This window comes from Acipenser ruthenus, chromosome 22 (genome assembly GCF_902713425.1).
Source record: "Acipenser ruthenus chromosome 22, fAciRut3.2 maternal haplotype, whole genome shotgun sequence".
Classification (NCBI taxonomy): domain Eukaryota; kingdom Metazoa; phylum Chordata; class Actinopteri; order Acipenseriformes; family Acipenseridae; genus Acipenser; species Acipenser ruthenus.
The window spans coordinates 2,306,815-2,328,457 of NC_081210.1; the positions used below are offsets into that span (position 1 = coordinate 2,306,815).

Genomic DNA, 21,643 nt, shown 5'->3' on the forward strand with positions numbered 1-21,643 from the left:
ACGTAATTCTTATGGGCTTTGAAGACGAGGAGATAACAAGCCCTTACAAGCATGCTAGGCCTGTCAGTGTGGTATGTGAAGATTATTACTGTCACCACAGCGAGAAGGATCCTGTGGCTGTTTTGCTCACCTGCCATGGTGGAGGAGCTCTGTGCAGACCCTGCTGGCACTGGGGGAATTACTTTCTTTAGCTTGGTACTGGTGACAGGTTTCAACTTGGCAACCGTTTCCTGGGATCCCTTGTCTGTGGCAGCAGAGGGGCTGGAGGCAGGGCTGGCTGCAGGGCGAGTGGCAGGGCTGGCTGCAGGGCGAGCGGCAGGGCTAATGGCAGGGCGAGCAGCAGGGCGAGCAGAAGGGGGGGCAGCAGGAGCAGCATCAGGGGCCCTCTTCTGGTAATTAATGAGGAAGAGCTGGTAACAGGTGCATGGGTTCAACCCTTTTCAATACATACAGGGTGCGTTAAGTAACTGAGAATTTTTCTGCTCTCTCGGGTCACCGATGAAAGCTGGTCAGAGGAAGTGGGACTGAGCATGCCATTAAGTGGGTTCTTTCACTAAGCTGCGCTGAGCGGCTCACTTACTTAATACACCCACTGATACAATGCTGATGAGTATAAATACAATGTGACCAGTCCAAATTACCATGAGACTCTTATATAAAAAAGTTTGATAATAATCTTATCAAACTTATTAGTCATCCCTTCAGTAAATATTCTGCTGTCAGCAATGCATTTAGCAACATATACAGTACCCTGCTGTCATCAATGCATTTAGCAAGTCCAAATCATAGTACAGGGTCACACTGACTGAGGCCATGTCAAGTCAGTGTATATAATCATTCTATATCATATAGTCTATACCATAAAGGCGCTATAAAGTGCGTTATTGCAATACTGTATATCGGTTTCAGTTGTTGTATAACACCTTTTTTTGGGTGATCTGTTTTTAAAATAAGCTGCAAAGATATTTCTATGAAATACATTTGCTAGAAAAATGTTGATTTTGTTTTAAGAACAGTAGTTATATTCGAAGTCCAGGTTCACAAGTACCTGTTGTGTCTGAGGAGGCATCTGCCCCTTCAAGATCAACATGGCCTCATCGTGGGGATCCAGCTTCTTCACAAACACCTTCCCAGGCTCCTTTCTACAAGAACGAGAGAACGCAGTGGAGCTGAAACAGCTTCCTATATCCACTGCATCTGTGTTTAAACAGTAGGCACTGCATGATGAATACTGGGAAACCCAGATATCTCATAGCAGCAGAAGTTTAAACACAGAGAATATCATTGTGCTCAGACCTACTGTCCTATTTAATGACCCCTGACGTAACACAATGGCATCAAGAGCAAACATCCAAAAACCGAATACATTGCAAATAGGGGAATGAGTTTGAAGTATTGCTGAAAGACAATTAGTCAACTAATGGTGACCCATTGTAGCACTTTGATCACACCAGCATTGGATATCTATTGGTTTAAAAGGAAGACACACACGCAGCTGCACGCTTCAATGGCTGTTTGATAAGTGAATGACTCCATGTCTGTACCAGCGGTCTGACCTGACTAGCTCGTTGCTGTGTGGAGTGGACGGCTGGTACTGCTTGATGATGTCCTTGATGTTGTGACTCGGCTCCGGGAAGGGTTCAGAGGTCACGACCGTGTGCCTCACGGGTTCCTGCGCTGGGGCGACTCGGGGGGGACCAGAGGAGGCAGGAGCTTATTAACAAAAAAAATAACATGGATTCTTAACATCTGATCCACCTATAGTTAAACACAGTGATGAAATCATACATTATAAATATATTGAAAAATACTGTACACGTTCTTTCCATATGGGATTATTATGGACAATATATACATATATTGGGAATAATGACATGTTGTAAAACCGTTCTCTGCTGCTTACTGGACTTGACAGCTGGCTTCTCCTTACTGGGGGCTGGGAAGGCTACTGGTTTGGCATGGGTAGATCTTGGTGGTTTATTCTGTAACAAAAAAATAAAACAAACTCATTAAGTTCCTATGAAATGTTTTGAATGAATATTAAGCAAACAATAGGTACATGTGAACATTACTCCAGCTCCATGTCTATTGACTAGGTATGTGCACTGAGAATGTGTTAATTAATTGAAATTATAACTTTTTTTCCCCAAATCCTAACAGTTAATTGTGTTTACAAATCATAAGTACCCCACAAAAGGCTTATCACTTGGAACACTGTGAGGAAGCTGAATTCATAAAGGCAGTTCTGTAATTCAAATGAATCCCTGCAGGAGAACAGCATGTACTTTAATCCACTCTCCAATGGGACGAATTGACCCACCGGAGCTGGCACTGCAGCCCTGGGGAGGGGGGGCACTGCGGAGGTGCTGTAGGGGGACTGGAAGAGTGGGCTGGGGGGGTAGCTGCCGACCGGACTGCCGACAGGACTGGACAGCGGACTGGTCATCTGCTGCTGGAGAGCCATGGCTTGCATAGTCATCTGCTGAGCCTGGGAAAACAAGGCAAGTTAAACTCTGAGCCAATGCTGAATCTTACTGCATACATCAATACCATTTCATGAAATCTGTGTTGTTTGATATTTTTCACCTGCCATTTTTCATAATCTACAGTAAAAGGTCAATGTGATGTCGCCTAATGATTCGGTACACAGCATTCAAGCCCATTGCCCATTCAAGCTACTTGGAGGTGGTAATATGATGATGAGAGCTCTGTGTGTGTGTGAGAACTATTCCAGACAACCAAGGGTTATGCTGAAGTAATATGACACTCACCAGCATCAAAGCTTGTTGGTTGATGAAGGCTTGTTGCTGTGCCAGTAGGGACTGATCCATGCCTGAAGAAGAAAATAATAAAAGAGTCAACTATTTTAAAAACATAACAACCACACTCAGTATAAAATATGTTATTGCACACTCACACCGATTTGAACTTGGGAAGCCATGTTAAAATGCCCTGTTTGGCAGGTCTCCAGTAATTCCACTGTTACCTGGCGTGTTAGGGAATGTTCCACTGTTACCTGGCGTGTTAGGGAATGTTCCACTGTTACCTGGCGTGTTAGGGAATGTTCCACTGTTACCTGGCGTGTTAGGGAATGTTCCACTGTTACCTGGCGTGTTAGGGAATGTTCCACTGTTACCTGGCGTGTTAGGGAATGTTCCACTGTTACCTGGCGTGTTAGGGAATGTTCCACTGTTACCTGGCGTGTTAGGGAATGTTCCACTGTTACCTGGCGTGTTAGGGAATGTTCCACTGTTACCTGGCGTGTTAGGGAATGTTGGCATGATGGGCATCCCGTGCATCCCGGGCATCATCCCTCCCATCACTGACATCACTGGCACTACTGGGGAGAGAGAAGAATTCATTTTCTAATTTCCCAGGGCAACATTTTGTTTTAAAAAGAGGTGGCGCAATACACTGATCAAAACTCCAATAGGAATCAAAGGAACCCAAAAACATCTTGAAGGGGAAGAGAATTTATCCACATTCTTTATTTTGTACATCCTCAGCAAAAGCTACAGTACCATTAAAGGCCAATAAGCAGCACTCATTCTTTGTTTAAATGAAATACAATTCTGGTATCATGCGATTTCTTCTTATGTTAGGAAACACATTCTACAAACCCTTAATAAACAATTCTGAACACTTAAATAAAAAGGTAACTTGGTAACTAGCAACGTTCCCAGCTCTTACATGGTATGTACAGTGGATCAGGTAACAGAATGGGGTTCACAATGTCTTTTCTAATACTGGCAGGTGGTGTGTAAGAATATTACAATATAATTAAACAGCTATTCATGAAATGCAATCTAAAATTCTACCAATGTTTATTTAAATACGGTAGGTGGTTATGTACAGTTTTAAAAAATCAGAGAATAAATGTCTATATTACTTATTTGCCACCTGGTAACTACAAAAAATCCTGCCCAAACTAAAGCAACAAAACGATCCCTAGCATCACAGACTAAAGCAACAAAAGTTCTTAATTTAAACAAACTCTATATACTGAGCAACAGGCTGTGAAAGCTCTCCCTGTGTTACTTTATACTGGTTTGCCTGCCATTTATTATTTAGCTCAGAGCACAGGGAAGCAGAGGAGAAGTGGCGTGCGAATGGAGGCACACTGACCTGTGGGCTGCCCAGAGGGAGCAGGGCCAGTGGTATTGGGCTGCTCCCTGTCCCTGGTCCTGCCACCAACCTTGCCTCCCCCCTTCATCCTGGTCGACATTGTGGACGGCTTTTCCAGGTCCTGAGAGAAAGAAATACAGCATTGAGTGGGAGCCTGAGGCTGGAGAAGGGAAGTCAGCTCCAGGGAATGTGATCTTCATGTAAATACCTTATACCTTCTAAAAGCAGCATGCACGCTTATACAGGTGTCTCAAAACTCCACAGGGGGTGTAATGTGTATGTGTAAGAGAGATCAGTTAAGGCACCCATTTTTAAATAAATGCAAAGTCAAAGATATTTTTTATAAATGGAATAAAACTATTAAAATTGTAAAATACTAAAAGAATCAGGCCCTTCTGTCATGCATCAGAAAGGTTATATATATCAACAGGCTCTTGCTGGCTGATGCAGGCAATGTCATATTCAACTTCAATTTGCATTCCTAGTAGCTGCATTTACCTGGGCATTAACACCCACGCAGTGATAAATACGGTAATTCAGAAACTCAATCCCCCTTTTTCACTATCAGGTCCTATTGCTGATAGAACACATCTGATACATGCAAATTCTGATACAGACAGGATCGAGTGACCAGCAAGTGATACACAGGGAGGCCAGTCACCTTTCATTGTTTAATACGCACATTTACACAGCGGTTATGAAATATGCAGGGCTGTTTTCTGTAAAGTTTCACTTCATCCACCATAACTATAAATAATGACACTTTGATGTAGAGGAAGTGGGCGAGTTCTCTTACCCCGTTTCCATACGACAAGACTGGATCAAACAGGCTGTCGAGGTAGCGGTCCATTCCCTTCTGAGAAGGAGGCTCGCTGAATGTGTCCGAGTCTACTGGCAACGACAAGACCGACAAAAAGTTTAAGTGTCAGTTGCCTTTTTATTTCACATTTGCCCTTACCTTTTTCTGATGTTTGCATCATACGCTGCCCTTTTCTGTAACCCTTGATCCAAAGCGCTGCCCAGTCTTTACCTCTCTGTATTCCAGGGCACATCTGAAGCAGCAATCTAGGCTGGCAAATTCCTACTCACCATGGCTGTAGTATCCATCCGAGTCTGGCAGGCTGGAAGGGGGCATGGCGCGGGCTCTCACAGCATGGGGCATGGGGGTGTCCTCATCAGATTCAAAGCCATTTCCAAACACACTGCTAGGATTTAAAGACAAAAATCACACCTCAGTGTTTTCCACAGTTCCGTCGTCAATACCCATGATCATCCCTGCCCTTTCTGTGGCATGTTTCCATACTGTTCATGGACTGTAAAACCCATGCATAATACAATAACTTAAAATACAAACTTAGATGCATGCTGAGATAAAAAAAAAACAATGATGCCAGTATATATATATGTTTAGATTCGAACGCTCATATGTGTCATTGCGTTTTTAGCCGTACCGAACGTTAACACAAACACTTACACTTTGCCGTTGGATCTGGCTCTGGCTTGGCCCTCCGCGGAGATGAGGAAGTAGGATTTCTGTTTGGGGAAGTCGGTCATTAACTCCAGGTCTGAAATCAGATCCATGACGTAGTCGTGCCCGGCCAGCTCTGCCCACTGACTCTGTTCCTTCATGCAGACTGACCAGCCTCTCCAGCCCTCCGAGACTGCCCTGCAATTCAGAGCAATCCATCTGCTACTACTGAGCACAGGAAAAGTATGGGGGAAAACTGCAAAACTACCCTGCTGAGCATAGTTAACCCTGCACCAAGACTGAACTGTCCTAAACTGTCCTAGTATACATAGAGTCATATGGCAACCCGAGCCATAGGTATTACAGATCTGATAAGGGTGACTCAAACACAATGAGCCTATATACATGGTGCAGGGCTATCTTTAACAGTAGACACCTGCCAGGGAAATAACACATGGTAGAACCTCGTTGAAGTCGTACCTGTGTCGCAGTATATCTCCTGCCAGCTCCTCTCCTGTGGTCCAGGAGTGAACTGGACCCAAGAAGTTTTCACCTGGAGGAAGAGCAGAAACACACAGGGGCACAGAGACATTGATCAACTTCCCATTCAGAGAGAAATGATGAAAACACAAATAGAAAAAAATATATATCTATGTTTTACTAAATCAAGAGGAAGACAAAACCTTTGGTAACACAATCATTTTCTTAAGCTATTAAGCTGTGTTCTGCTGTGGAACAAAGCTACAGAGTCGGCTTTGATCCACAGCAGAACACAGCCTGCCAAGAGAATCTGTTTTGAGTCAAGGCCGTGTAATTTATCTGAGCTGTCAGGCTATTAAAAAGAAGCTATTGATTGCTCCAATTACCCATGCTCTGCTAATTGTTCCCTTACTGTAGCATTACAAACTTAACAACATCAGCTGAGCGCATGTATAATTGAATGCATTCTCTTTAACAGCCATGTCCAAATGGTGTATGTAATTATACTATATAAAGATTTTAAAATAGTTTAATTAGGAGAAACCTCCTACTATGTATGTGCCACTACTACCTCAGCTTAGTGATAACACTAATTGGCAGCTAGTTAAACCACAATTGCAGTATTTTGATCATTGAAATTGCAAAGTGGTGTATCTAGAAGGATACATACTTGCCTGCTGGTGCTGTATATCAGTCTACCCTGACCTAGCCTTGATAGTTGAGAGTGAGGCTGATCTCTGACGGTTTGATCAGTGTGATGCAGTAGAATGAGGTCACAATGATGGAACTCTGCTGCACTCACCATCAAAGCAGTACACCTGCAGGACCATGCTAGCCCTCTTCCTATTGGCTGTCCACTCTAGCAGAGTAAGGGGATAGGTCCTTGCTGTCTCCGGGCCATACTGGGACTTCTGCATAGCCTGCATCAGCCTGTGCTGGCAAACAGACTTGTATCCATCATAGGCGTGATCTGAGACGTACCTGAAGGATGAAGAGAACCAAGAAAGCAAGTTGGGACCCAGTTCCATTGGGGAGCAGGCAGGAAAAGCATTTGGCATTGTGGCTGTCACTCAGAGGAAAGACAAAGATCTCACTTGAGAAGGTATTTTTCCAGTTTAGGAGATGGTGCAAAGGCACTCAGGCAGCCAGCCAATAGGAGCCAGCCTCTCTCGGCATTGACGTTGTTGGTGTTCTTCCAGACCTGATTGGCTATTTGAGAGAGGATCTCATCCCGTAACCCCGGAGTGGACAGCCCCTTTTGAATGATGTAGTTCCCAAACAGGTTCTCCTGAGCACCATTAAGGTGAGGGTCCCCCATAAACCGCAGGACCTTCAACAAGAGGCAGCAATCACTGGAGTTTATCACATATCAGTGGCTGTCTGTACAGCCACAGGACATGTATAATATATATATATACATCCCCTTTACCACAGTACATTTGTATAGTAAGTTTGCAGTTTAACATGCTTTCCTATGCTTTTACTGTGCTTTAACATCTCTGCTCTTTAGCATGCTTTCACTATACTCTTACCATGCTTTTAACATGATTACTGCAGTAAACTTTTTATAAGGGTATCTATAATAAGATAATATAAAAGGACAAAGAATATGGCTTTAGCATTATTTGCAAACCAGTTCCAAGACATACAAAATATATACATTGTTTCAGTTTAATATGTGCTCCAAATGATGCATACAACTAGCTAAGCTAACTGTGTTCATTCCTGTTTCTAGACCCATGAAGAAGGCAAGAGGTTTGCAGTGTGGAAGACACCCAACCTGCTCCCTACAAAAGGGGAAAGTGTTGAACACCAACCATGATAAAGACAGCCATGGCTTCCTGCTTAAGATCATCCTCCACATGGGACAAAGGGGATTCGAGGGGGGCTGTCAGCATACCAAAGTAAGGCTCCTGTAAGGCAAACCATGAAGACGAAACACCGAAACAGCTGAGGTTATAAATGACATGGTGTTGTACCCAAACCGACTGAGGGGGGATTCGATAACCCCTGTTCTACAGCAGCATTCAATCAAACCTCCCAGATGTGTTTTGAATAAAGAGCATATAGATTCTGCTAATGCAAGTTTGATTGAATTGCTCCATAATACACATCACGTGTATAAGCCTTAAATCATGATGCATTCATACCCTCTTACTCGCCCACCAGGGGATTGTGAGAAGTGTTCATTCATGCATGAATGCATGTCTTATACATGTGAGCAACATCATTTGTTGCAAAGGAACATGGAATGAATACGGGTAATTAAATCCACATGAATTAACAGGACTGCATTCAAAATGGATTACTTTGGAACAGAGAAAGTGCATATTCAGGTGTTATTCCTGTGGTATTCAGTCAGAATTCATTATGAATTTGCGGCCATTATTTTAGTGTTACCCAAATCTCTGATCATGCTCCAGGTATTCCCCCCCCCCCCCCCCCCTTATTCAAAGCAGTTTACCCCAGTGTGTTGGTCAACAGTAACAGCCAATCAGGTAGGAAACCTGCAAATGCCTACAGGCACAGTAGAAGAATGCCGGCTTTATTCACCTCACCTTAAAGTGCACCTGCACGTATTTGGAGATGGGGTAGTTGTTGATATCCAGGGGCAGTGTAAGCTGGGACTCCTCCTGCACTTTGGGAGCCTGCACCAGGGCCAGACAATCCGAATGGACTTCTTTCCCACCTGGAAGACAGAAAGAAGATCACATCAGATAAGTTAGAAAAATCTAAATCCATTGCTACTTGACGATTACCCCGAAGTGATCACATTCGTGCCGGACCAACAATGAGAAAACAATGAACCACGCTGTGCAACCAGTGCCATTCTACCAATGGCTCACACCATTGTGCTGCTGTTTTTGCGTAGTACAGAACCACTGTCCTGCCTGTGTAGCGCCACTCTACTGGCATTGAAGAGAGACCCAGTCCTTCTTGTTAAACGATGTCGAGACACAAGGCTGTTTACCTGCCGCGGCCTGCAGTAAACCCCCTAGCTCTGCTGGAATGACCAAGTGTGTCACGTTGACAACTTCTCTCTTTGTCAGCTCCTGAGCCAAAAGGGAAAAAAGATCAGCTGTTAGAACCATGCTGCTGCTGATGCGTTCTCGTGTGTGAGTGCACAGGAGGCTTATGATACCTGAATCTCGAAACGCAAATATAAAACTGAGAGACATGTAATAACAGGCTTATTGATCATTTTGTACTTCCTGGTTATCACGTGCTGCACCTGGGCGGGGTGTTCCATTAAGGCCACTGTGTAAATCCAATTGCACTGCTGAATAGCCTTGTTAGTCTAATTTGTTGGTTGCCGTGTGCCTTTTGCAAATGGAAATGTACTGCAAGCTTCGTAAGGTCGAAGGTATTAATCCATTGGAATCACGACAGTAAAAATAGAATTTTATGAACCACAAAGGATCTGTCTTGTTTGCTCCAATCACAATAGTTTACTGATCAGTCCCAAGGTTGTGCACAGTGCTGTGTCGTTACCATTTCAATTTGCTTCTGCTCTTCTTCTGCACGCCTGCAAGCCTCTTCCTTCATCTACAGAATGCAAATATTAGATCAATAACAGATTCACAGACATACATTTTGTATGCAGGGTGTTCCCTTCTCTGTACCCTGCAGCAGGGGGCTGCGAGCGACAGACTGGAAGCCAGTGAAATATCATCTTAACCTTAATCTTAACCACAACCTTTACCTTAACCTTATTTTAAAATGAACCTTAACCCTACCTTCACCTCTAACCTTAACCCCACCCCTCTACATGCCACACGCCAGCCACTACCCAGAAATCTTTACATTGATGACCATCTTAAAATGGCATAAAGTAAGATATCAGTAACACAGCCTACCTTGATGTATCTCTTGCGGTTCACATACATGTGGATTAGCGAGCGGAACTTGATCAGGCTCGCTTTCATTTTCACAAAACGTTTTCTTAACAAACACACCAAAAAAAAATAACATAGATTTAAAGTTTTTATATACCAGTTCTGAGCATCAAAAATATAATCAATCAATATATATATTTTTTTAATATCCCCTTCAGTCACTGCATATATAACTGTACCACATTACAGTACGTGTCCTATCTATGCTATACTATATTATCATGCATAGGTTTATCATATCTATGAAATAAAAATTTGTGGTGAAAGGATATTAGCGTGAATAACATGTTGGGATTGTATATACATCCATATCTGCATGTGCACTTGTGTAGCACTTTGCTTTGCAGTACCCTGACTCCTCTCTGCTCTGTCTCGTACCTGGTCATGTACCCCCGGGAGTGAGCCTGCAGTCTGATGATCTTCCTGCGCATGGACTGGTACCGCCTTCTCACCAGGAACATGCGTGTGTAGCGCTGCAGCGTGAGCGCCGCCACGTGGAGGACACGGTCACGCTTACTCTCCAAGAGCTGGTGCAATTCCTCTTTCATGAAGAACTGACAACAGACAGGCGAACAGGACACCTAACACACTGAGCACAGAGCCACTGGGCAGCCAAGCTTCGCAGCAGCATGTCTATGCATGCAAAATAATTAAGAGTTCTGTTAAGACTGGTTTACGCAATGCAATGTTTAATTCTGTTATCCTATTCCTAACCGCACCCCAGCTGGGTACCAGTTCTGTTTATTGTCATGGTAACCGTGCTTTAATTCTTGTATTGCCTGGGTAATATCCCTGTCTACCGCTGGCTCAGTAGCATTGGCTGAGGATTGGGTGGGTAAACCGGTGACTGCTCCAGCCCTGTATCCATTATCTGAGGTTATTGAAGCCAATAATAATTGAAACAGAAGTCTGGAAGTATTCAAGTATACCAGCTGCAGAATAAAAAGAGCAGAGCTCTCCTAACATTGTATATTTTCATGTCCTCCTCATTATTCAAAAATCTTCAGCAGGTCTGATTCCCCTTTATTTTCTTGAACTAGCTGACAGTACCACATCCACAGGTTACCATGGCAAGCAGTTAAATTGAAAACTAGGTCCACACTGGATTTTACAACATCTTGTGCTGTAAAAAAACTCTTTACTCCAAATTGTAGGAGCACGCTATTTTTTTTTTTTCAGAAAGAGAATCTGGCTCGTTGTATATTAAAGCCACAAAGTAATTGCATCCGCAGAGTTTTATTTCAGGGTATTTACCCACCTTGCTGACCCCAACTTGGTACGTCCCTTTTTTGACTGGACACAGCTTCTTGAGCATCGCTGCACAGCTCTCTCCGTCTGGCAGGATCTCCTGCTTCGACCCCAGAAGAGACTTGTACCTGCCGGGAGAGACCAGGGAAGCTCAGACTTATGTTGCTCTGTTCCACTGACCCCCTCTTAGATGAAAGTGTGTGAGAATCTGATAACCTGGCAGGCACATTCGGCATAATACTGTACATTTCTTTATCAAAAACGTAGCTACAGTATAATCCTCACTTAGGAAATTTACCAAGAAAGAAAAGGTAGAAGCACATTACAGCAGCTAAATGATACCCAGCTCCAGATGCCATGCATGTCCAGCAGGGATCTCATTCCCTCATTCTCTTCAGTGCACTGACCGGTTTATGAAGGTCTGGAACGGGACCCGGACGGGATAACCTTCCTTCCTGATCCGGATGGTCTCCATGATGCCAGAGTAGCGCAGCTGGGTGCTAACAACTTCTGTTTCAAACAGGCTTGGCTCCTGGTAGAGAACGGTGAATAGTTATACTGGCAAGGTGAGCAATGGTATTGTGCACTTAACATAGACGTACCATAAATAAATGAATTAACTGAAGAAGAAAAGGTACCTTTTTATGGTTTGGCTTGATACAGCGCACAAAGAAAGAACTGCACCTAAAAGTACAAAATGAACACAATAACACAAAACTAGTAAAGTATTATTGGGCAGTCTTCCCCTAGCTACATTGGAATGCACAAAATTAGATTGTTAAACTACCCTATCCTTGTACTAAGTCACCACTATGGTGAGGCAAACTATTATGGGTTACGTATAAATGTAACTGGCATTGTTACAGGCAAAAAGGATGGCAGGAGCCACTAAAATATTTATAATTTTAGTACCAGTTCCCTTCTAACTGGTCTCTATGGTATATTTTTTAAATAGACAGACAGAATTTGCAATGCATAAAACCATGACAGTAAGTACAGCCAAGGCTAGTGCAGGAGTGATTGCCAGTCCCCACCTCTCCATTTTCTCCACAAGCTCCAGGAGCGACTGCTGGAATTTGGCTGCCACGGTGGGGGCCTGGTAACGGCGGGTGATGGTGCTGCTCTTGCTCATGATGTTCTTCTGCTGGCTCAGGGCGTGCCTGTGGTTCGAGAACAGGTTTGCCACCATCTAAGGGCAGTGGAGACCAAGGTTGGGGTTACAATTCCTTTTTTTTTAAATTCCAATTCAGCAGTTGCAGTTGAATTCAACCGCATTTAGACATGCTCACAACTAGATTCAGCCCTCAATAAGTACAGCCTTTAGAAAGCGAGTGCTGCTTTGCATGTGATCCCACCTTGTTCTTACTGCTGACAAAGAGCTCCAGAACATCCTGACGGACCTGATCGTGGTTCTTATCCAGGAACTTGTGAGCCTAAAACACAGAAATGAGTGAAAACAAACACCTTGACATTACACATAGCTGTAGATCTCATTAAGGTAAGAAGCAACATTGCACTAGAACCTCGAGTTGTGAAAGATGGTTTTGCTATTCCTATGAAAGTATGAATACTGAGAATCCCAATGCAGTGACAATACATAGCACGTGCTGTACTTCTGTAGGGTGCGGATCCGTTATAGGAAGGTGATTTTTCTATTAAAATGTCCACTGTCAAACTCCAATACAGTGTTCTACAGCCACATGGTCCAGCTACTCAACATAGCCTTAGTAAGGCGTCTACTTTAATTTGTAAAAAATACTAATAAAATCACCTCACACAAGAAACCTGGACAGTAGTAATCCTGTGAATTACCTGGTAAGTGACTTTGCCAGCAAAATGCTTGATGGTGAATTCAGGCAGAGGCATCTTTGGCTTGGAGTACAAGGGGCTGCTGCCGTGGTGGTAGTGACACTTCTGAAGGAAGGTGTTGTCCGTCGCCTGGTTTAGAGAAATATATAGAAATAAGATTGCTGCAAGAGTGAAAGGATCCCATGACTGCTGCTGATTCGTTGAGGAATGAACATGAGGGGAGCTGACCTGGGGGAAACAGCTCTGGTCATCAAGAATCCTGAGGATCCCGTAAGGTTTTTGTGCAACGAGGTCAATGCAGGGCTGGTTGTCACTAAAGGAGATTTCCTTCCAGTCAATCTGCTCTCTAGTATACTCATCCTGACGATGACAGAAAATGTAACAATAAGAGGAATGTTTTTTGCATAACTGTCCATTTCTTTGACCTCCTTTCACATTATTATTATTATTATTTATTTCTTAGCAGACGCCCTTATCCAGGGCGACTTACAACTGTTACAAGATATCACATTATACATTATTTCACATATCACATTATTTTTTACATACAATTACCCATTTATACAGTTGGGTTTTTACTGGAGCAATCTAGGTAAAGTACCTTGCTCAAGGGTACAACAGCAGTGTCCCTCACTGGGGATTGAACCCACGACCCTCCGGTCAAGAGTCCAGAGCCCTAACCACTACTCCACACTGCTGCCCTGGTTTCATTGCTTGACTTAGTTATTTTGTAGGTGTTGGGCCTCCCTTTCAGTCTCCGAGTTTTATTAGGAGTTTCATATTACCCAGGACTGCAACCTGCTTACCTGCTCTTCCTTGAAGATAATCTTGTTAAAAAAGAACTGCAGGTACTCGTTTGCATAGTTGATGCACAGCTGCTCAAAGCTGTTCAAGCTGAGATCCTAAAAACAAAAAGAAAATGTACAGGCTCATTCAAAATGTTCCAACAACATGTGGTGGACTACGATCCAAGCAGGCTTATGGACACAATGTATAGAAACAGCTAGGCTTCATTCTTAAGGCATTATTGCAACGATATTTTACAACAAGTCTCTCCAACGGGGGTCAAGCATGATTTATGATTATGACAAAATTCATAAGAAAATGCCAAAGCATCGCTTTGTGCTTTGATATAATTACAGACAAATTTAGGTATGAAGGAAACAATTCATTCCTGGTCATAAAACATTCATGGGGAGGTGTGCGCTGATCACCAGCTCTGGAAGGAGAGGATCTTTGACTTCAGAGAACTTTTGTTAGGCATCAAAAGGTCACTGGATAAAAGGCCAACAACAACCGGAGGCGGCTGGACAGCTCACACGGAAAGTTCTCTATAACATAGCTCTGAATAGATGGGAAAAGAGGGTTTAATAATTCAACAGCATGTTGGTAACTTCTGAAGTAATCCGAGTGATTTTCCTTTTCAAGGTCTCACACAAGAGAGGGTGTTAGAGTTGTTGATATTTGCCACTGTGCAGATCAATAACTGGACCCATCAGGCCTGCTGGAGGTCATTCTTTTTACCTCAAATCCGTAGATGTCGAGGATGGCGATAGACAAAGCCTCATTCTTTGGGTACACCACTTGGTTTATTTTGTCTGTGAGCCAGTTGAAGAGAAGTGAGTACAGGATCTTGGCAATGGCATCTCTGAGGGGAGGCAGGAGAGCGAGAGAGAGAGAGAGAGAGAGAGAGAGAGAGAGAGAGAGAGAGAGAAAGAGAGGTATGTACTCTATGGCAACATCAACACAGGGCTGATTGAGCACATTTGAAGAGGGAGCAACGCAGGTTACCTGGCATCAACTGCACTTTCCACTGTCAGGGGAGTGAAGATTTTCTCTCTCATTGTCTCCTACAGGAAAACAAAAAAAGGTCCACCAGATTAGCAGTATAATATGAACTACTATATAGTAGCAAATAGTACCAAACACAGTGGGCATTACCAGCTAGATAACTGATCACAGTGCTACACGTCAAGGGTGTAGCAGGAATGCTGGGTATTATTACTATTATGATTAAATGTTGGGGAGACACAGCCAATGCTTTTTGCTTGCATAGAATCCCAGAATCCCAGAAACTGTGTCTGATCCATGAGGCTCCCATAATTCCAGCAACCAGGAAATTACACACAAAGAGGGGAGGGGCACAAGCTGAAAACAATTCCTCATAGGATTATGATGTTATGTTTTTAAGAAAAGAGCTACACTGTGCAGTGTGAGTTAGAGTGCTGTGTTAATGTGATGTAATGATTAACCCTGTTGGCTCGGACTATGCCTCGGTGTTGATGTACTGCAGGCACAGGGTAACCCCTGATTGGATTACAGACGTTTCCATAGCACTGTAAAGTGCTATAATTAACCATACTTGTTATTCAAGCCTGGGTATGGGTATGCATAGCTTATATGCATCATTTGCTGTTTTGTTTGGGCCCTTTGTTGCTGTTGTTCTATGGACAAATTGAAATGTATCAGCTGTTGAATTTGTTTCAAGTTTCGGACGGACAGCTCAGAAAATGATATAGACCAGTGCTGTCTACGGTGGCAGTGTCTGGATCAGGGCCAACACAGTTTACTAGCTGTACTTTCTCAGAGTCGTGGGTTGTGTAAAACAATGCTATAGCTGACAGCATGGATACAGCTCTCACTTAGAACTTCAGAAAAGGGGTTCATTAAAATTTACGAAATTGGTGCAAGACAGGCAGCCAGCAGTGCTCTATTGAAGACTGGAAGGTGTATCACTTTGGCCTATGAATTGGTATGGTGGTCATGCTTTGGGGGCATAACAGGATACCTGCTTGTTTTAAATAAAACATTTGTTACTGAAAGAAAGACTTACAGTTACTTTGAAGGTGATGGACTTCTGCAGCCCGTCTGGGGAGATCTGCAGAAGTTCAGCCACCGCGCGGATCTCCTGGGCACTGACCACCGACGCCACCTCCTGGGAGTCTATCTGTGACATCACAAACACAATATAGTTAACCCTGTGACATCACAAACACAGCATTGTCACCCTGTGACATCACAAACACAGCATTGTCACCCTGCAAACCCCTTGCACAGTATGTCTCCTTTTAAACACACTGCAGCTTTTTTTAAAGCTCAAAAACAAACATGTGTTTAATGGTCTGTGATTGTAACTTCCAATTTGATGTTCAGTTTCTTTTACTGTATATGGGGGAGAAACATTACAGGAAAATACAAATTAATGCATTAAACAGTGAGAATGCGGGTATTTTAATTTTTTACATATAATGAAGACATCAAAGGCATGAATGCATTAATTTATATTTTATATTTATATTCATATTTACATTTCCCAGATAAAGTGTAATTAAATTGGGCCTTGGGTACTACGACCACGGCTCAAAGAGGTGTTTGATACTGATGTTTGTAAATCTACCTCTGATTTCTCAAAGTAAACGTTCCCAAGGTGGAGGATGGAGGACAGGACCTTGAAGATACTGTTCTGGTCCTCAGCACTGAACCCCAGGATCTCCATCGCACTCAGGAGCCTCCGGAAGTCCTCAGCGTCGCTCTTCCCAGGAATTTCACAGTTGCCTCCCTGATTGAAAAGCAAACAGGAGGCTGGAGTTTTGGAATGATGCACGGAGCCCGAATAAAAAATAAAAATACCAAAAAAATATTTATTTAGAGCGAGTGTTAAAAACTAAAAAACAAGCAAGGTAAATCTGGTAAGTTGGAAAGAGCTTGGTATTATCTTGGCAAAAGTAAACTGACCATAGCACTGTGGTATTCAAGTGGAATGTGTTGGTGTTTGAAGCTGAGTTTTGCAAGGAGGCTCACCTGGTTGAGGTAATAGTACGTCTCTGCATCCTGGATGTACAACTTCTGCTTTTGTTGAGTAGAAAGGCCTGCAAGCATCTCATAGAAAATGTGGTAGTTTCTTTCATTTTTGGCCTGAAAAACATTATCAAGCAATTAAAAAAAAAATGCATGCAGCAGATTGTAAAAATCAACAGAAGTCTATATTTTTTTTGACGGACACCATATCTACAGTCTGTGGCACTGCCAGTGAACATTCCATTTTTCAGTTATTATAAAATGGTAATAATTTTAAATGCATCCCTTTAAAGAATTGCTTATAGTTATCTTCTTGCTAATGATTTAATTCATTCTTGTTTAACTGTGAAAGTGATTTTTTTCTTATCTTTTGGACTTTGGTGTTTATCGTTTCTGTCCGTTGTCTCACGTGTCGTTGTGTTCATCAATAAAACAAGTCTTTGTGAAATGGATACGATACGCGTGAGTTTGGGACGATGCCTGTTAGCAGTGCTTCTCCTCTGCTAAGCCTGCTCATTGTCTTGATGGAACTCTTGGCCGTCCTTGCTCATCACAGGAGCTGCGATGGAGAATCTTACGTGATGATGCTTACCTGAAATACAATCCTAGACTTCTCCAGAAGATACTGTGAGGTTATGGCACCGCTGATCACTCCCCTGTGTGAAACAATGCAGACATAGGTACAAGATTATTATTATTATTGCTTAAAATGCAAGGCAACGTCAAATACACACAATGTATGGATTAGTGAAGGCGTGTAACAGGGAGCTTAAAAAGGAAAGGAAGGAAACATACTTTTTCCACAAGATCAAATTTCAATAGAATTAGGAACTGCTGACCACGGTTAGGTGGCGGATGCAATCCAGGGAGATTCCCTAGTTCTGTAAAACGCTGTAATAAAATACAGCAGTGGATTATCACTAAAAATAAAAAAAAGACATAAACTTACTCCTCCAGAAAGATCTCCACATATTTCCCAAACCTGCTTGAGTTATCGTTCCTAACAGTTTTGGCATTTCCAAATGACTCCAATAGGGGTGTTGATTCAAGAATCTAATATAACCAAACAAACAAACAGTGTTTAAAATGCATCATGGAGGACTTTTAATAGACTTGCAAGAGACCAGCACATCAATCACATGCCACATGCAAGAAAGCCCAAAACCTGATGAGTGCTATTAAGGTACATACACTGTAAATGCAAGACTAACAGATGTTTTTATTTTCAGATTAAATATAGAACATTAAATACATCAAAGCAAACAAGCACATGTGTGCGCACTGCATCAAACTCAAAATGATATACCTCAATCTGTATGATAACACATGTAAAGCAAGGAAAATGAAAAGAAGTTAATACAAACAGCATGTCAATATCAAACAACATGAAAGAACAAGAATGTAGCCACACACATGGTTACAAATTCTATAGTTTATTTTAAAGTTTCAAGTCTGCCATCTGAATTTTGCCATATAATCTTTCCTGGTAGACTTCTGAAAACTGAGCACCCTCTTTTGTACGAAATATGACGGCAGCTCCTTAAAGGGATAACACAATTCAAGTACACAACAATTGCACTGCATGTCCACCATTTCTGCTTCCCGTTACAAGACAGTCTAAGGACTAAACCAGTGAGTACTCATCAGCAGTAAAAAAAAAAAAAAAAAAAAGTAAATCTCACATTCAGAAATTGCAGCTCTTCATTGCTAAACAGTGCTTCCCGTTTAGCAGGTAAAACAGAATTTCATAAAATACAGTTTAACTAAGAACAAAGCAAATGGTATTGAATGGATTTAGTGTCTTAGTTTAAACTTTCCCAGAAACTGCATTGCTTGCTTATTAAAACATTAAACATTGTGATCGGCCGTGCCACTGTGTGTGAAGGGAGTCCTGCAGTACCTGTTGGGTGACGTTGCGTTTGTGATGAATCGCTGCCAGGTACCGGAGGATTAGCTTTGTGGCTTCTGTCTTGCCAGAGCCACTTTCACCACTGAAGCGCAAACAAAATGTGAAGGAGATTTATAATGGAGCGAGTACTAACACATACTCACACAACCCTTTCTTGCATTCCTGTATTTCTTTCTTTCGTTGGTATTTCTCACACCTCAAAAATCTTACTAAAACGATGAAAAGTAGGTAGTAGGTAGTTGTTTCAGCTCCCTGCACATTTGTAAGACACTACTTCAGTTACACTGTGATCAGTTGTTTCCTAGCTTCCTTTTTGCATTAACATTGAGGTGTGAAATTCAACTATATTATGCATGAACATTGTACATGTGCTGTGCCAAACTCTCTTAGGAGACAAGGGATTTATTTCACATAATGGTGTAATCTCATTATGGAAATTGGGGGGGGGGGGGGCTATAATTGTAGGGGTCAAGGATAAAACAGATATTGTGAGCACACTTGAGAACGCTGTGCTCAAGCTTAGCTGCAAGGTGGGAGGATGTTTTTCAACTCAACCAACTCAGGACACAGAGGAACAAAGAATTAGTAAAGTAGGGTACATTTGAGCTTGTGTGGAAGAGATGCAAGTCTGTGTCTGGAATAACAGTATATGATAAATGTTTAAGCTATATGGGTGTAACCTTTTAATATTGAAATCAATAAATGGAAACTGGTTTTGTGATCATTTACAGACATCACATTTGGTTCCTTACACAACCATCAAGGCTGTCATGTGGTTAAATACTACTTAAGAAACAATCAACTGTAAAAACAAAAGTTTACCTGATTATAATGCATTGGTTCTGTTTGGCATCCATCATTTTTGTGTAAGAAACATTTGCAATAGCAAAAAGATGGCTGCAATCAAAAACACAGGAAAAAAAAAACACTTCAGAAAAATGGTTTGACATAAAAGGGGGATGTTCTTAGCACCTGTGATCCTTGTACAGGCCACGTCTGCAAAGCTTTTAACCACCAGGAGAAATCAAACCTCCCTACTTTGACAGGATCTAAATCCTTATAGCCATTAGGTAAATTAGATATTGTGCACATCTAACATTTCCATCTGGACAAGCTCCCAGCTACCTGTAGAGACTCCATTTGAGCACAAAATAATGAACTACACCATTCTCCACTTCATCAGTGACATGGGCTTTTAAGCATAATCTGTCCCACACAGTAAGAGAGCAGCTAGAATGCCATTTAAGATACTTTTTTTTTTTTTAGATGCAGGCAATGATGTTACAGCGCCAAGCTGACATGACACCAGGAAGAGACTCGTGACTCACGGAGGATTCTCTCCCAGCGCTCTCCCCTCGTACTGCAGCACCACGTCTGTCCCGTAGATATTGTTCATCTTATAGGGGTTTATAGACACCAGGATGCTGCCGATGTATGTCTAAATGGCAGAAAGCACATCATTTTTATCCATAGTTTCGACAAATAAATTCACTTGATTAACCAATTTATTGTTGATGCTTCTTTTGTTTAAAAGCTCAGAATGACTGACACATGACACATTAGTGGGATGGGTTAGGCAGCCGAATTAAAAAAAAAAAAATAGCTTGATGGTTTTAAAATGCCCTTTCATTTAGTATAAACTAGTCATTTTTAATCACTTCTTGTCATGTGTTGTTTTTCATGGTATTGTGTTAATACTTTGTTGTCAAACAGATGCTGGTACTTACATAAATTAATTCTCTACTAAACCTTTGTTTAAGGTTGTAGAGTACAGAAGCTTCATGGAGATCCCTGAAAAAAAAAGAAAACATAATGAATTTATTAGGGAGGTGTCCATGTTAAGCTCTCGCTTTATCAAAGACTGTTTTTCAAAAGAAAGGGATGGAGTTTTACTTCAAGACACGACTTCAAGTTTAGCACACACTAGAACAAGATGGCATAAATGGAAGCTGCATGAAAGTACGTTTAGAACGGAAGGTAGGAAACACTTTTTGACACAGAGAGAGTTAGAAATGCATGGTGACATAGTAGGGTCTGAAGCACTGGGAACCTTTAAAAAAATACCAGATTCTGTGCTTTTAAATTACGTTCTCCAAAGGCGGGGCGAATGGTGTGCTAACAAGGGACGGCCCTTGATTCTTAAGAGTTTTGAATCATGAGAAGAATAAAGACCTTTATTTAAAGCGTATGAACAGGACTGTGGTGAGAGGAGTTTAATCGCTGCAATAAAAGTGTCTTACTCCAGCTGGGTCAAGTCCTCCACCCCATCTTCCTCAGACTGCTCCCGGTACCTCATTGACGACAGGTTGCGAATGGAGTACATCTGCAGCCAAAGTGACGTGGTAAAGTGTTAAGACATTCAGGATGCATAGCATTTGCATCAGAAACAAACATGTAATCGGGTTTTATCAGACAATTCAATACTACATTTACTGAAACTCTTCTGCACAGCACTTCCAACGAGCTGAGTGTAAACAGGGCTATTGATATGACACCTGAGCAGTGACAATCCAAAGTGCACTATATTGTAGACATGTAATTGCACTGGAAAGTATAATGCTATTGTTGTATTGTTATTTTATTGAGTATGGTCTACTTAGGTCTCTCTTTGTATTAGTGTTTGCACTATTGAGATGTACCTGTGCTGACCCTGCGGGCACAAAGTGAATAAACTAAACTAAATATTTCCTATGTTGGAAAGAGTCAAGCTTGAACCTCCTTGATTCATTGTAAAACTTATAAACAAGCCACCTCAGTCTACTCAGGACTTCAGATCACCTGACTCCCTGCTTTCGAGAAGGAAGAGAAATCTGGAAACGTGGGAAAGAGCAGTTGAGCATTCATGAGTGACCTCGTAACTACTCATAAACAAACACAACAATATTGTAATTAATTCTGAGGCTTGTCTCT

General features: G+C 42.1%; 1 protein-coding gene across 5 annotated transcripts in view; it reads right to left on the bottom strand.

Moving 5' to 3' along the window:
• The window catches only part of myo15ab (myosin XVAb), a 49,377-nt gene that overhangs the window by 13,252 nt on the left and 14,482 nt on the right, over window positions 1–21,643 (bottom strand). Inside the window, exons 3-42 of one of the 5 annotated variants that reach the window (XM_058995769.1) lie at window positions 20,974–21,056; window positions 20,461–20,524; window positions 20,062–20,171; window positions 19,556–19,630; window positions 18,725–18,815; window positions 17,774–17,877; window positions 17,417–17,480; window positions 16,828–16,941; window positions 16,424–16,585; window positions 15,860–15,973; window positions 14,818–14,876; window positions 14,551–14,674; window positions 13,833–13,928; window positions 13,255–13,386; window positions 13,030–13,155; window positions 12,573–12,650; window positions 12,252–12,406; window positions 11,856–11,901; window positions 11,625–11,749; window positions 11,228–11,345; window positions 10,348–10,523; window positions 9,931–10,015; window positions 9,566–9,619; window positions 9,045–9,126; window positions 8,632–8,762; window positions 7,891–7,986; window positions 7,168–7,403; window positions 6,876–7,054; window positions 6,074–6,146; window positions 5,600–5,791; window positions 5,215–5,327; window positions 4,922–5,016; window positions 4,126–4,246; window positions 3,257–3,340; window positions 2,772–2,833; window positions 2,321–2,488; window positions 1,904–1,982; window positions 1,557–1,713; window positions 1,049–1,142; window positions 131–389 (exon numbers count right to left, since the gene is read on the bottom strand). In XM_058995769.1, the coding sequence (XP_058851752.1) occupies window positions 131–389; window positions 1,049–1,142; window positions 1,557–1,713; window positions 1,904–1,982; window positions 2,321–2,488; window positions 2,772–2,833; window positions 3,257–3,340; window positions 4,126–4,246; window positions 4,922–5,016; window positions 5,215–5,327; window positions 5,600–5,791; window positions 6,074–6,146; window positions 6,876–7,054; window positions 7,168–7,403; window positions 7,891–7,986; window positions 8,632–8,762; window positions 9,045–9,126; window positions 9,566–9,619; window positions 9,931–10,015; window positions 10,348–10,523; window positions 11,228–11,345; window positions 11,625–11,749; window positions 11,856–11,901; window positions 12,252–12,406; window positions 12,573–12,650; window positions 13,030–13,155; window positions 13,255–13,386; window positions 13,833–13,928; window positions 14,551–14,674; window positions 14,818–14,876; window positions 15,860–15,973; window positions 16,424–16,585; window positions 16,828–16,941; window positions 17,417–17,480; window positions 17,774–17,877; window positions 18,725–18,815; window positions 19,556–19,630; window positions 20,062–20,171; window positions 20,461–20,524; window positions 20,974–21,056 (4,576 nt within the window). Of the gene's footprint in view, window positions 1–130; window positions 390–1,048; window positions 1,143–1,556; window positions 1,714–1,903; window positions 1,983–2,320; window positions 2,489–2,771; window positions 2,834–3,256; window positions 3,341–4,125; window positions 4,247–4,921; window positions 5,017–5,214; window positions 5,331–5,599; window positions 5,792–6,073; window positions 6,147–6,875; window positions 7,055–7,167; window positions 7,404–7,890; window positions 7,987–8,631; window positions 8,763–9,044; window positions 9,127–9,565; window positions 9,620–9,930; window positions 10,016–10,347; window positions 10,524–11,227; window positions 11,346–11,624; window positions 11,750–11,855; window positions 11,902–12,251; window positions 12,407–12,572; window positions 12,651–13,029; window positions 13,156–13,254; window positions 13,387–13,832; window positions 13,929–14,550; window positions 14,675–14,817; window positions 14,877–14,967; window positions 15,074–15,859; window positions 15,974–16,423; window positions 16,586–16,827; window positions 16,942–17,416; window positions 17,481–17,773; window positions 17,878–18,724; window positions 18,816–19,555; window positions 19,631–20,061; window positions 20,172–20,460; window positions 20,525–20,973; window positions 21,057–21,643 lie in introns of those variants that run through there. The other 4 variants (XM_058995768.1, XM_034051824.3, XM_034051823.3 and 1 more) reach the window with 4 other exon arrangements.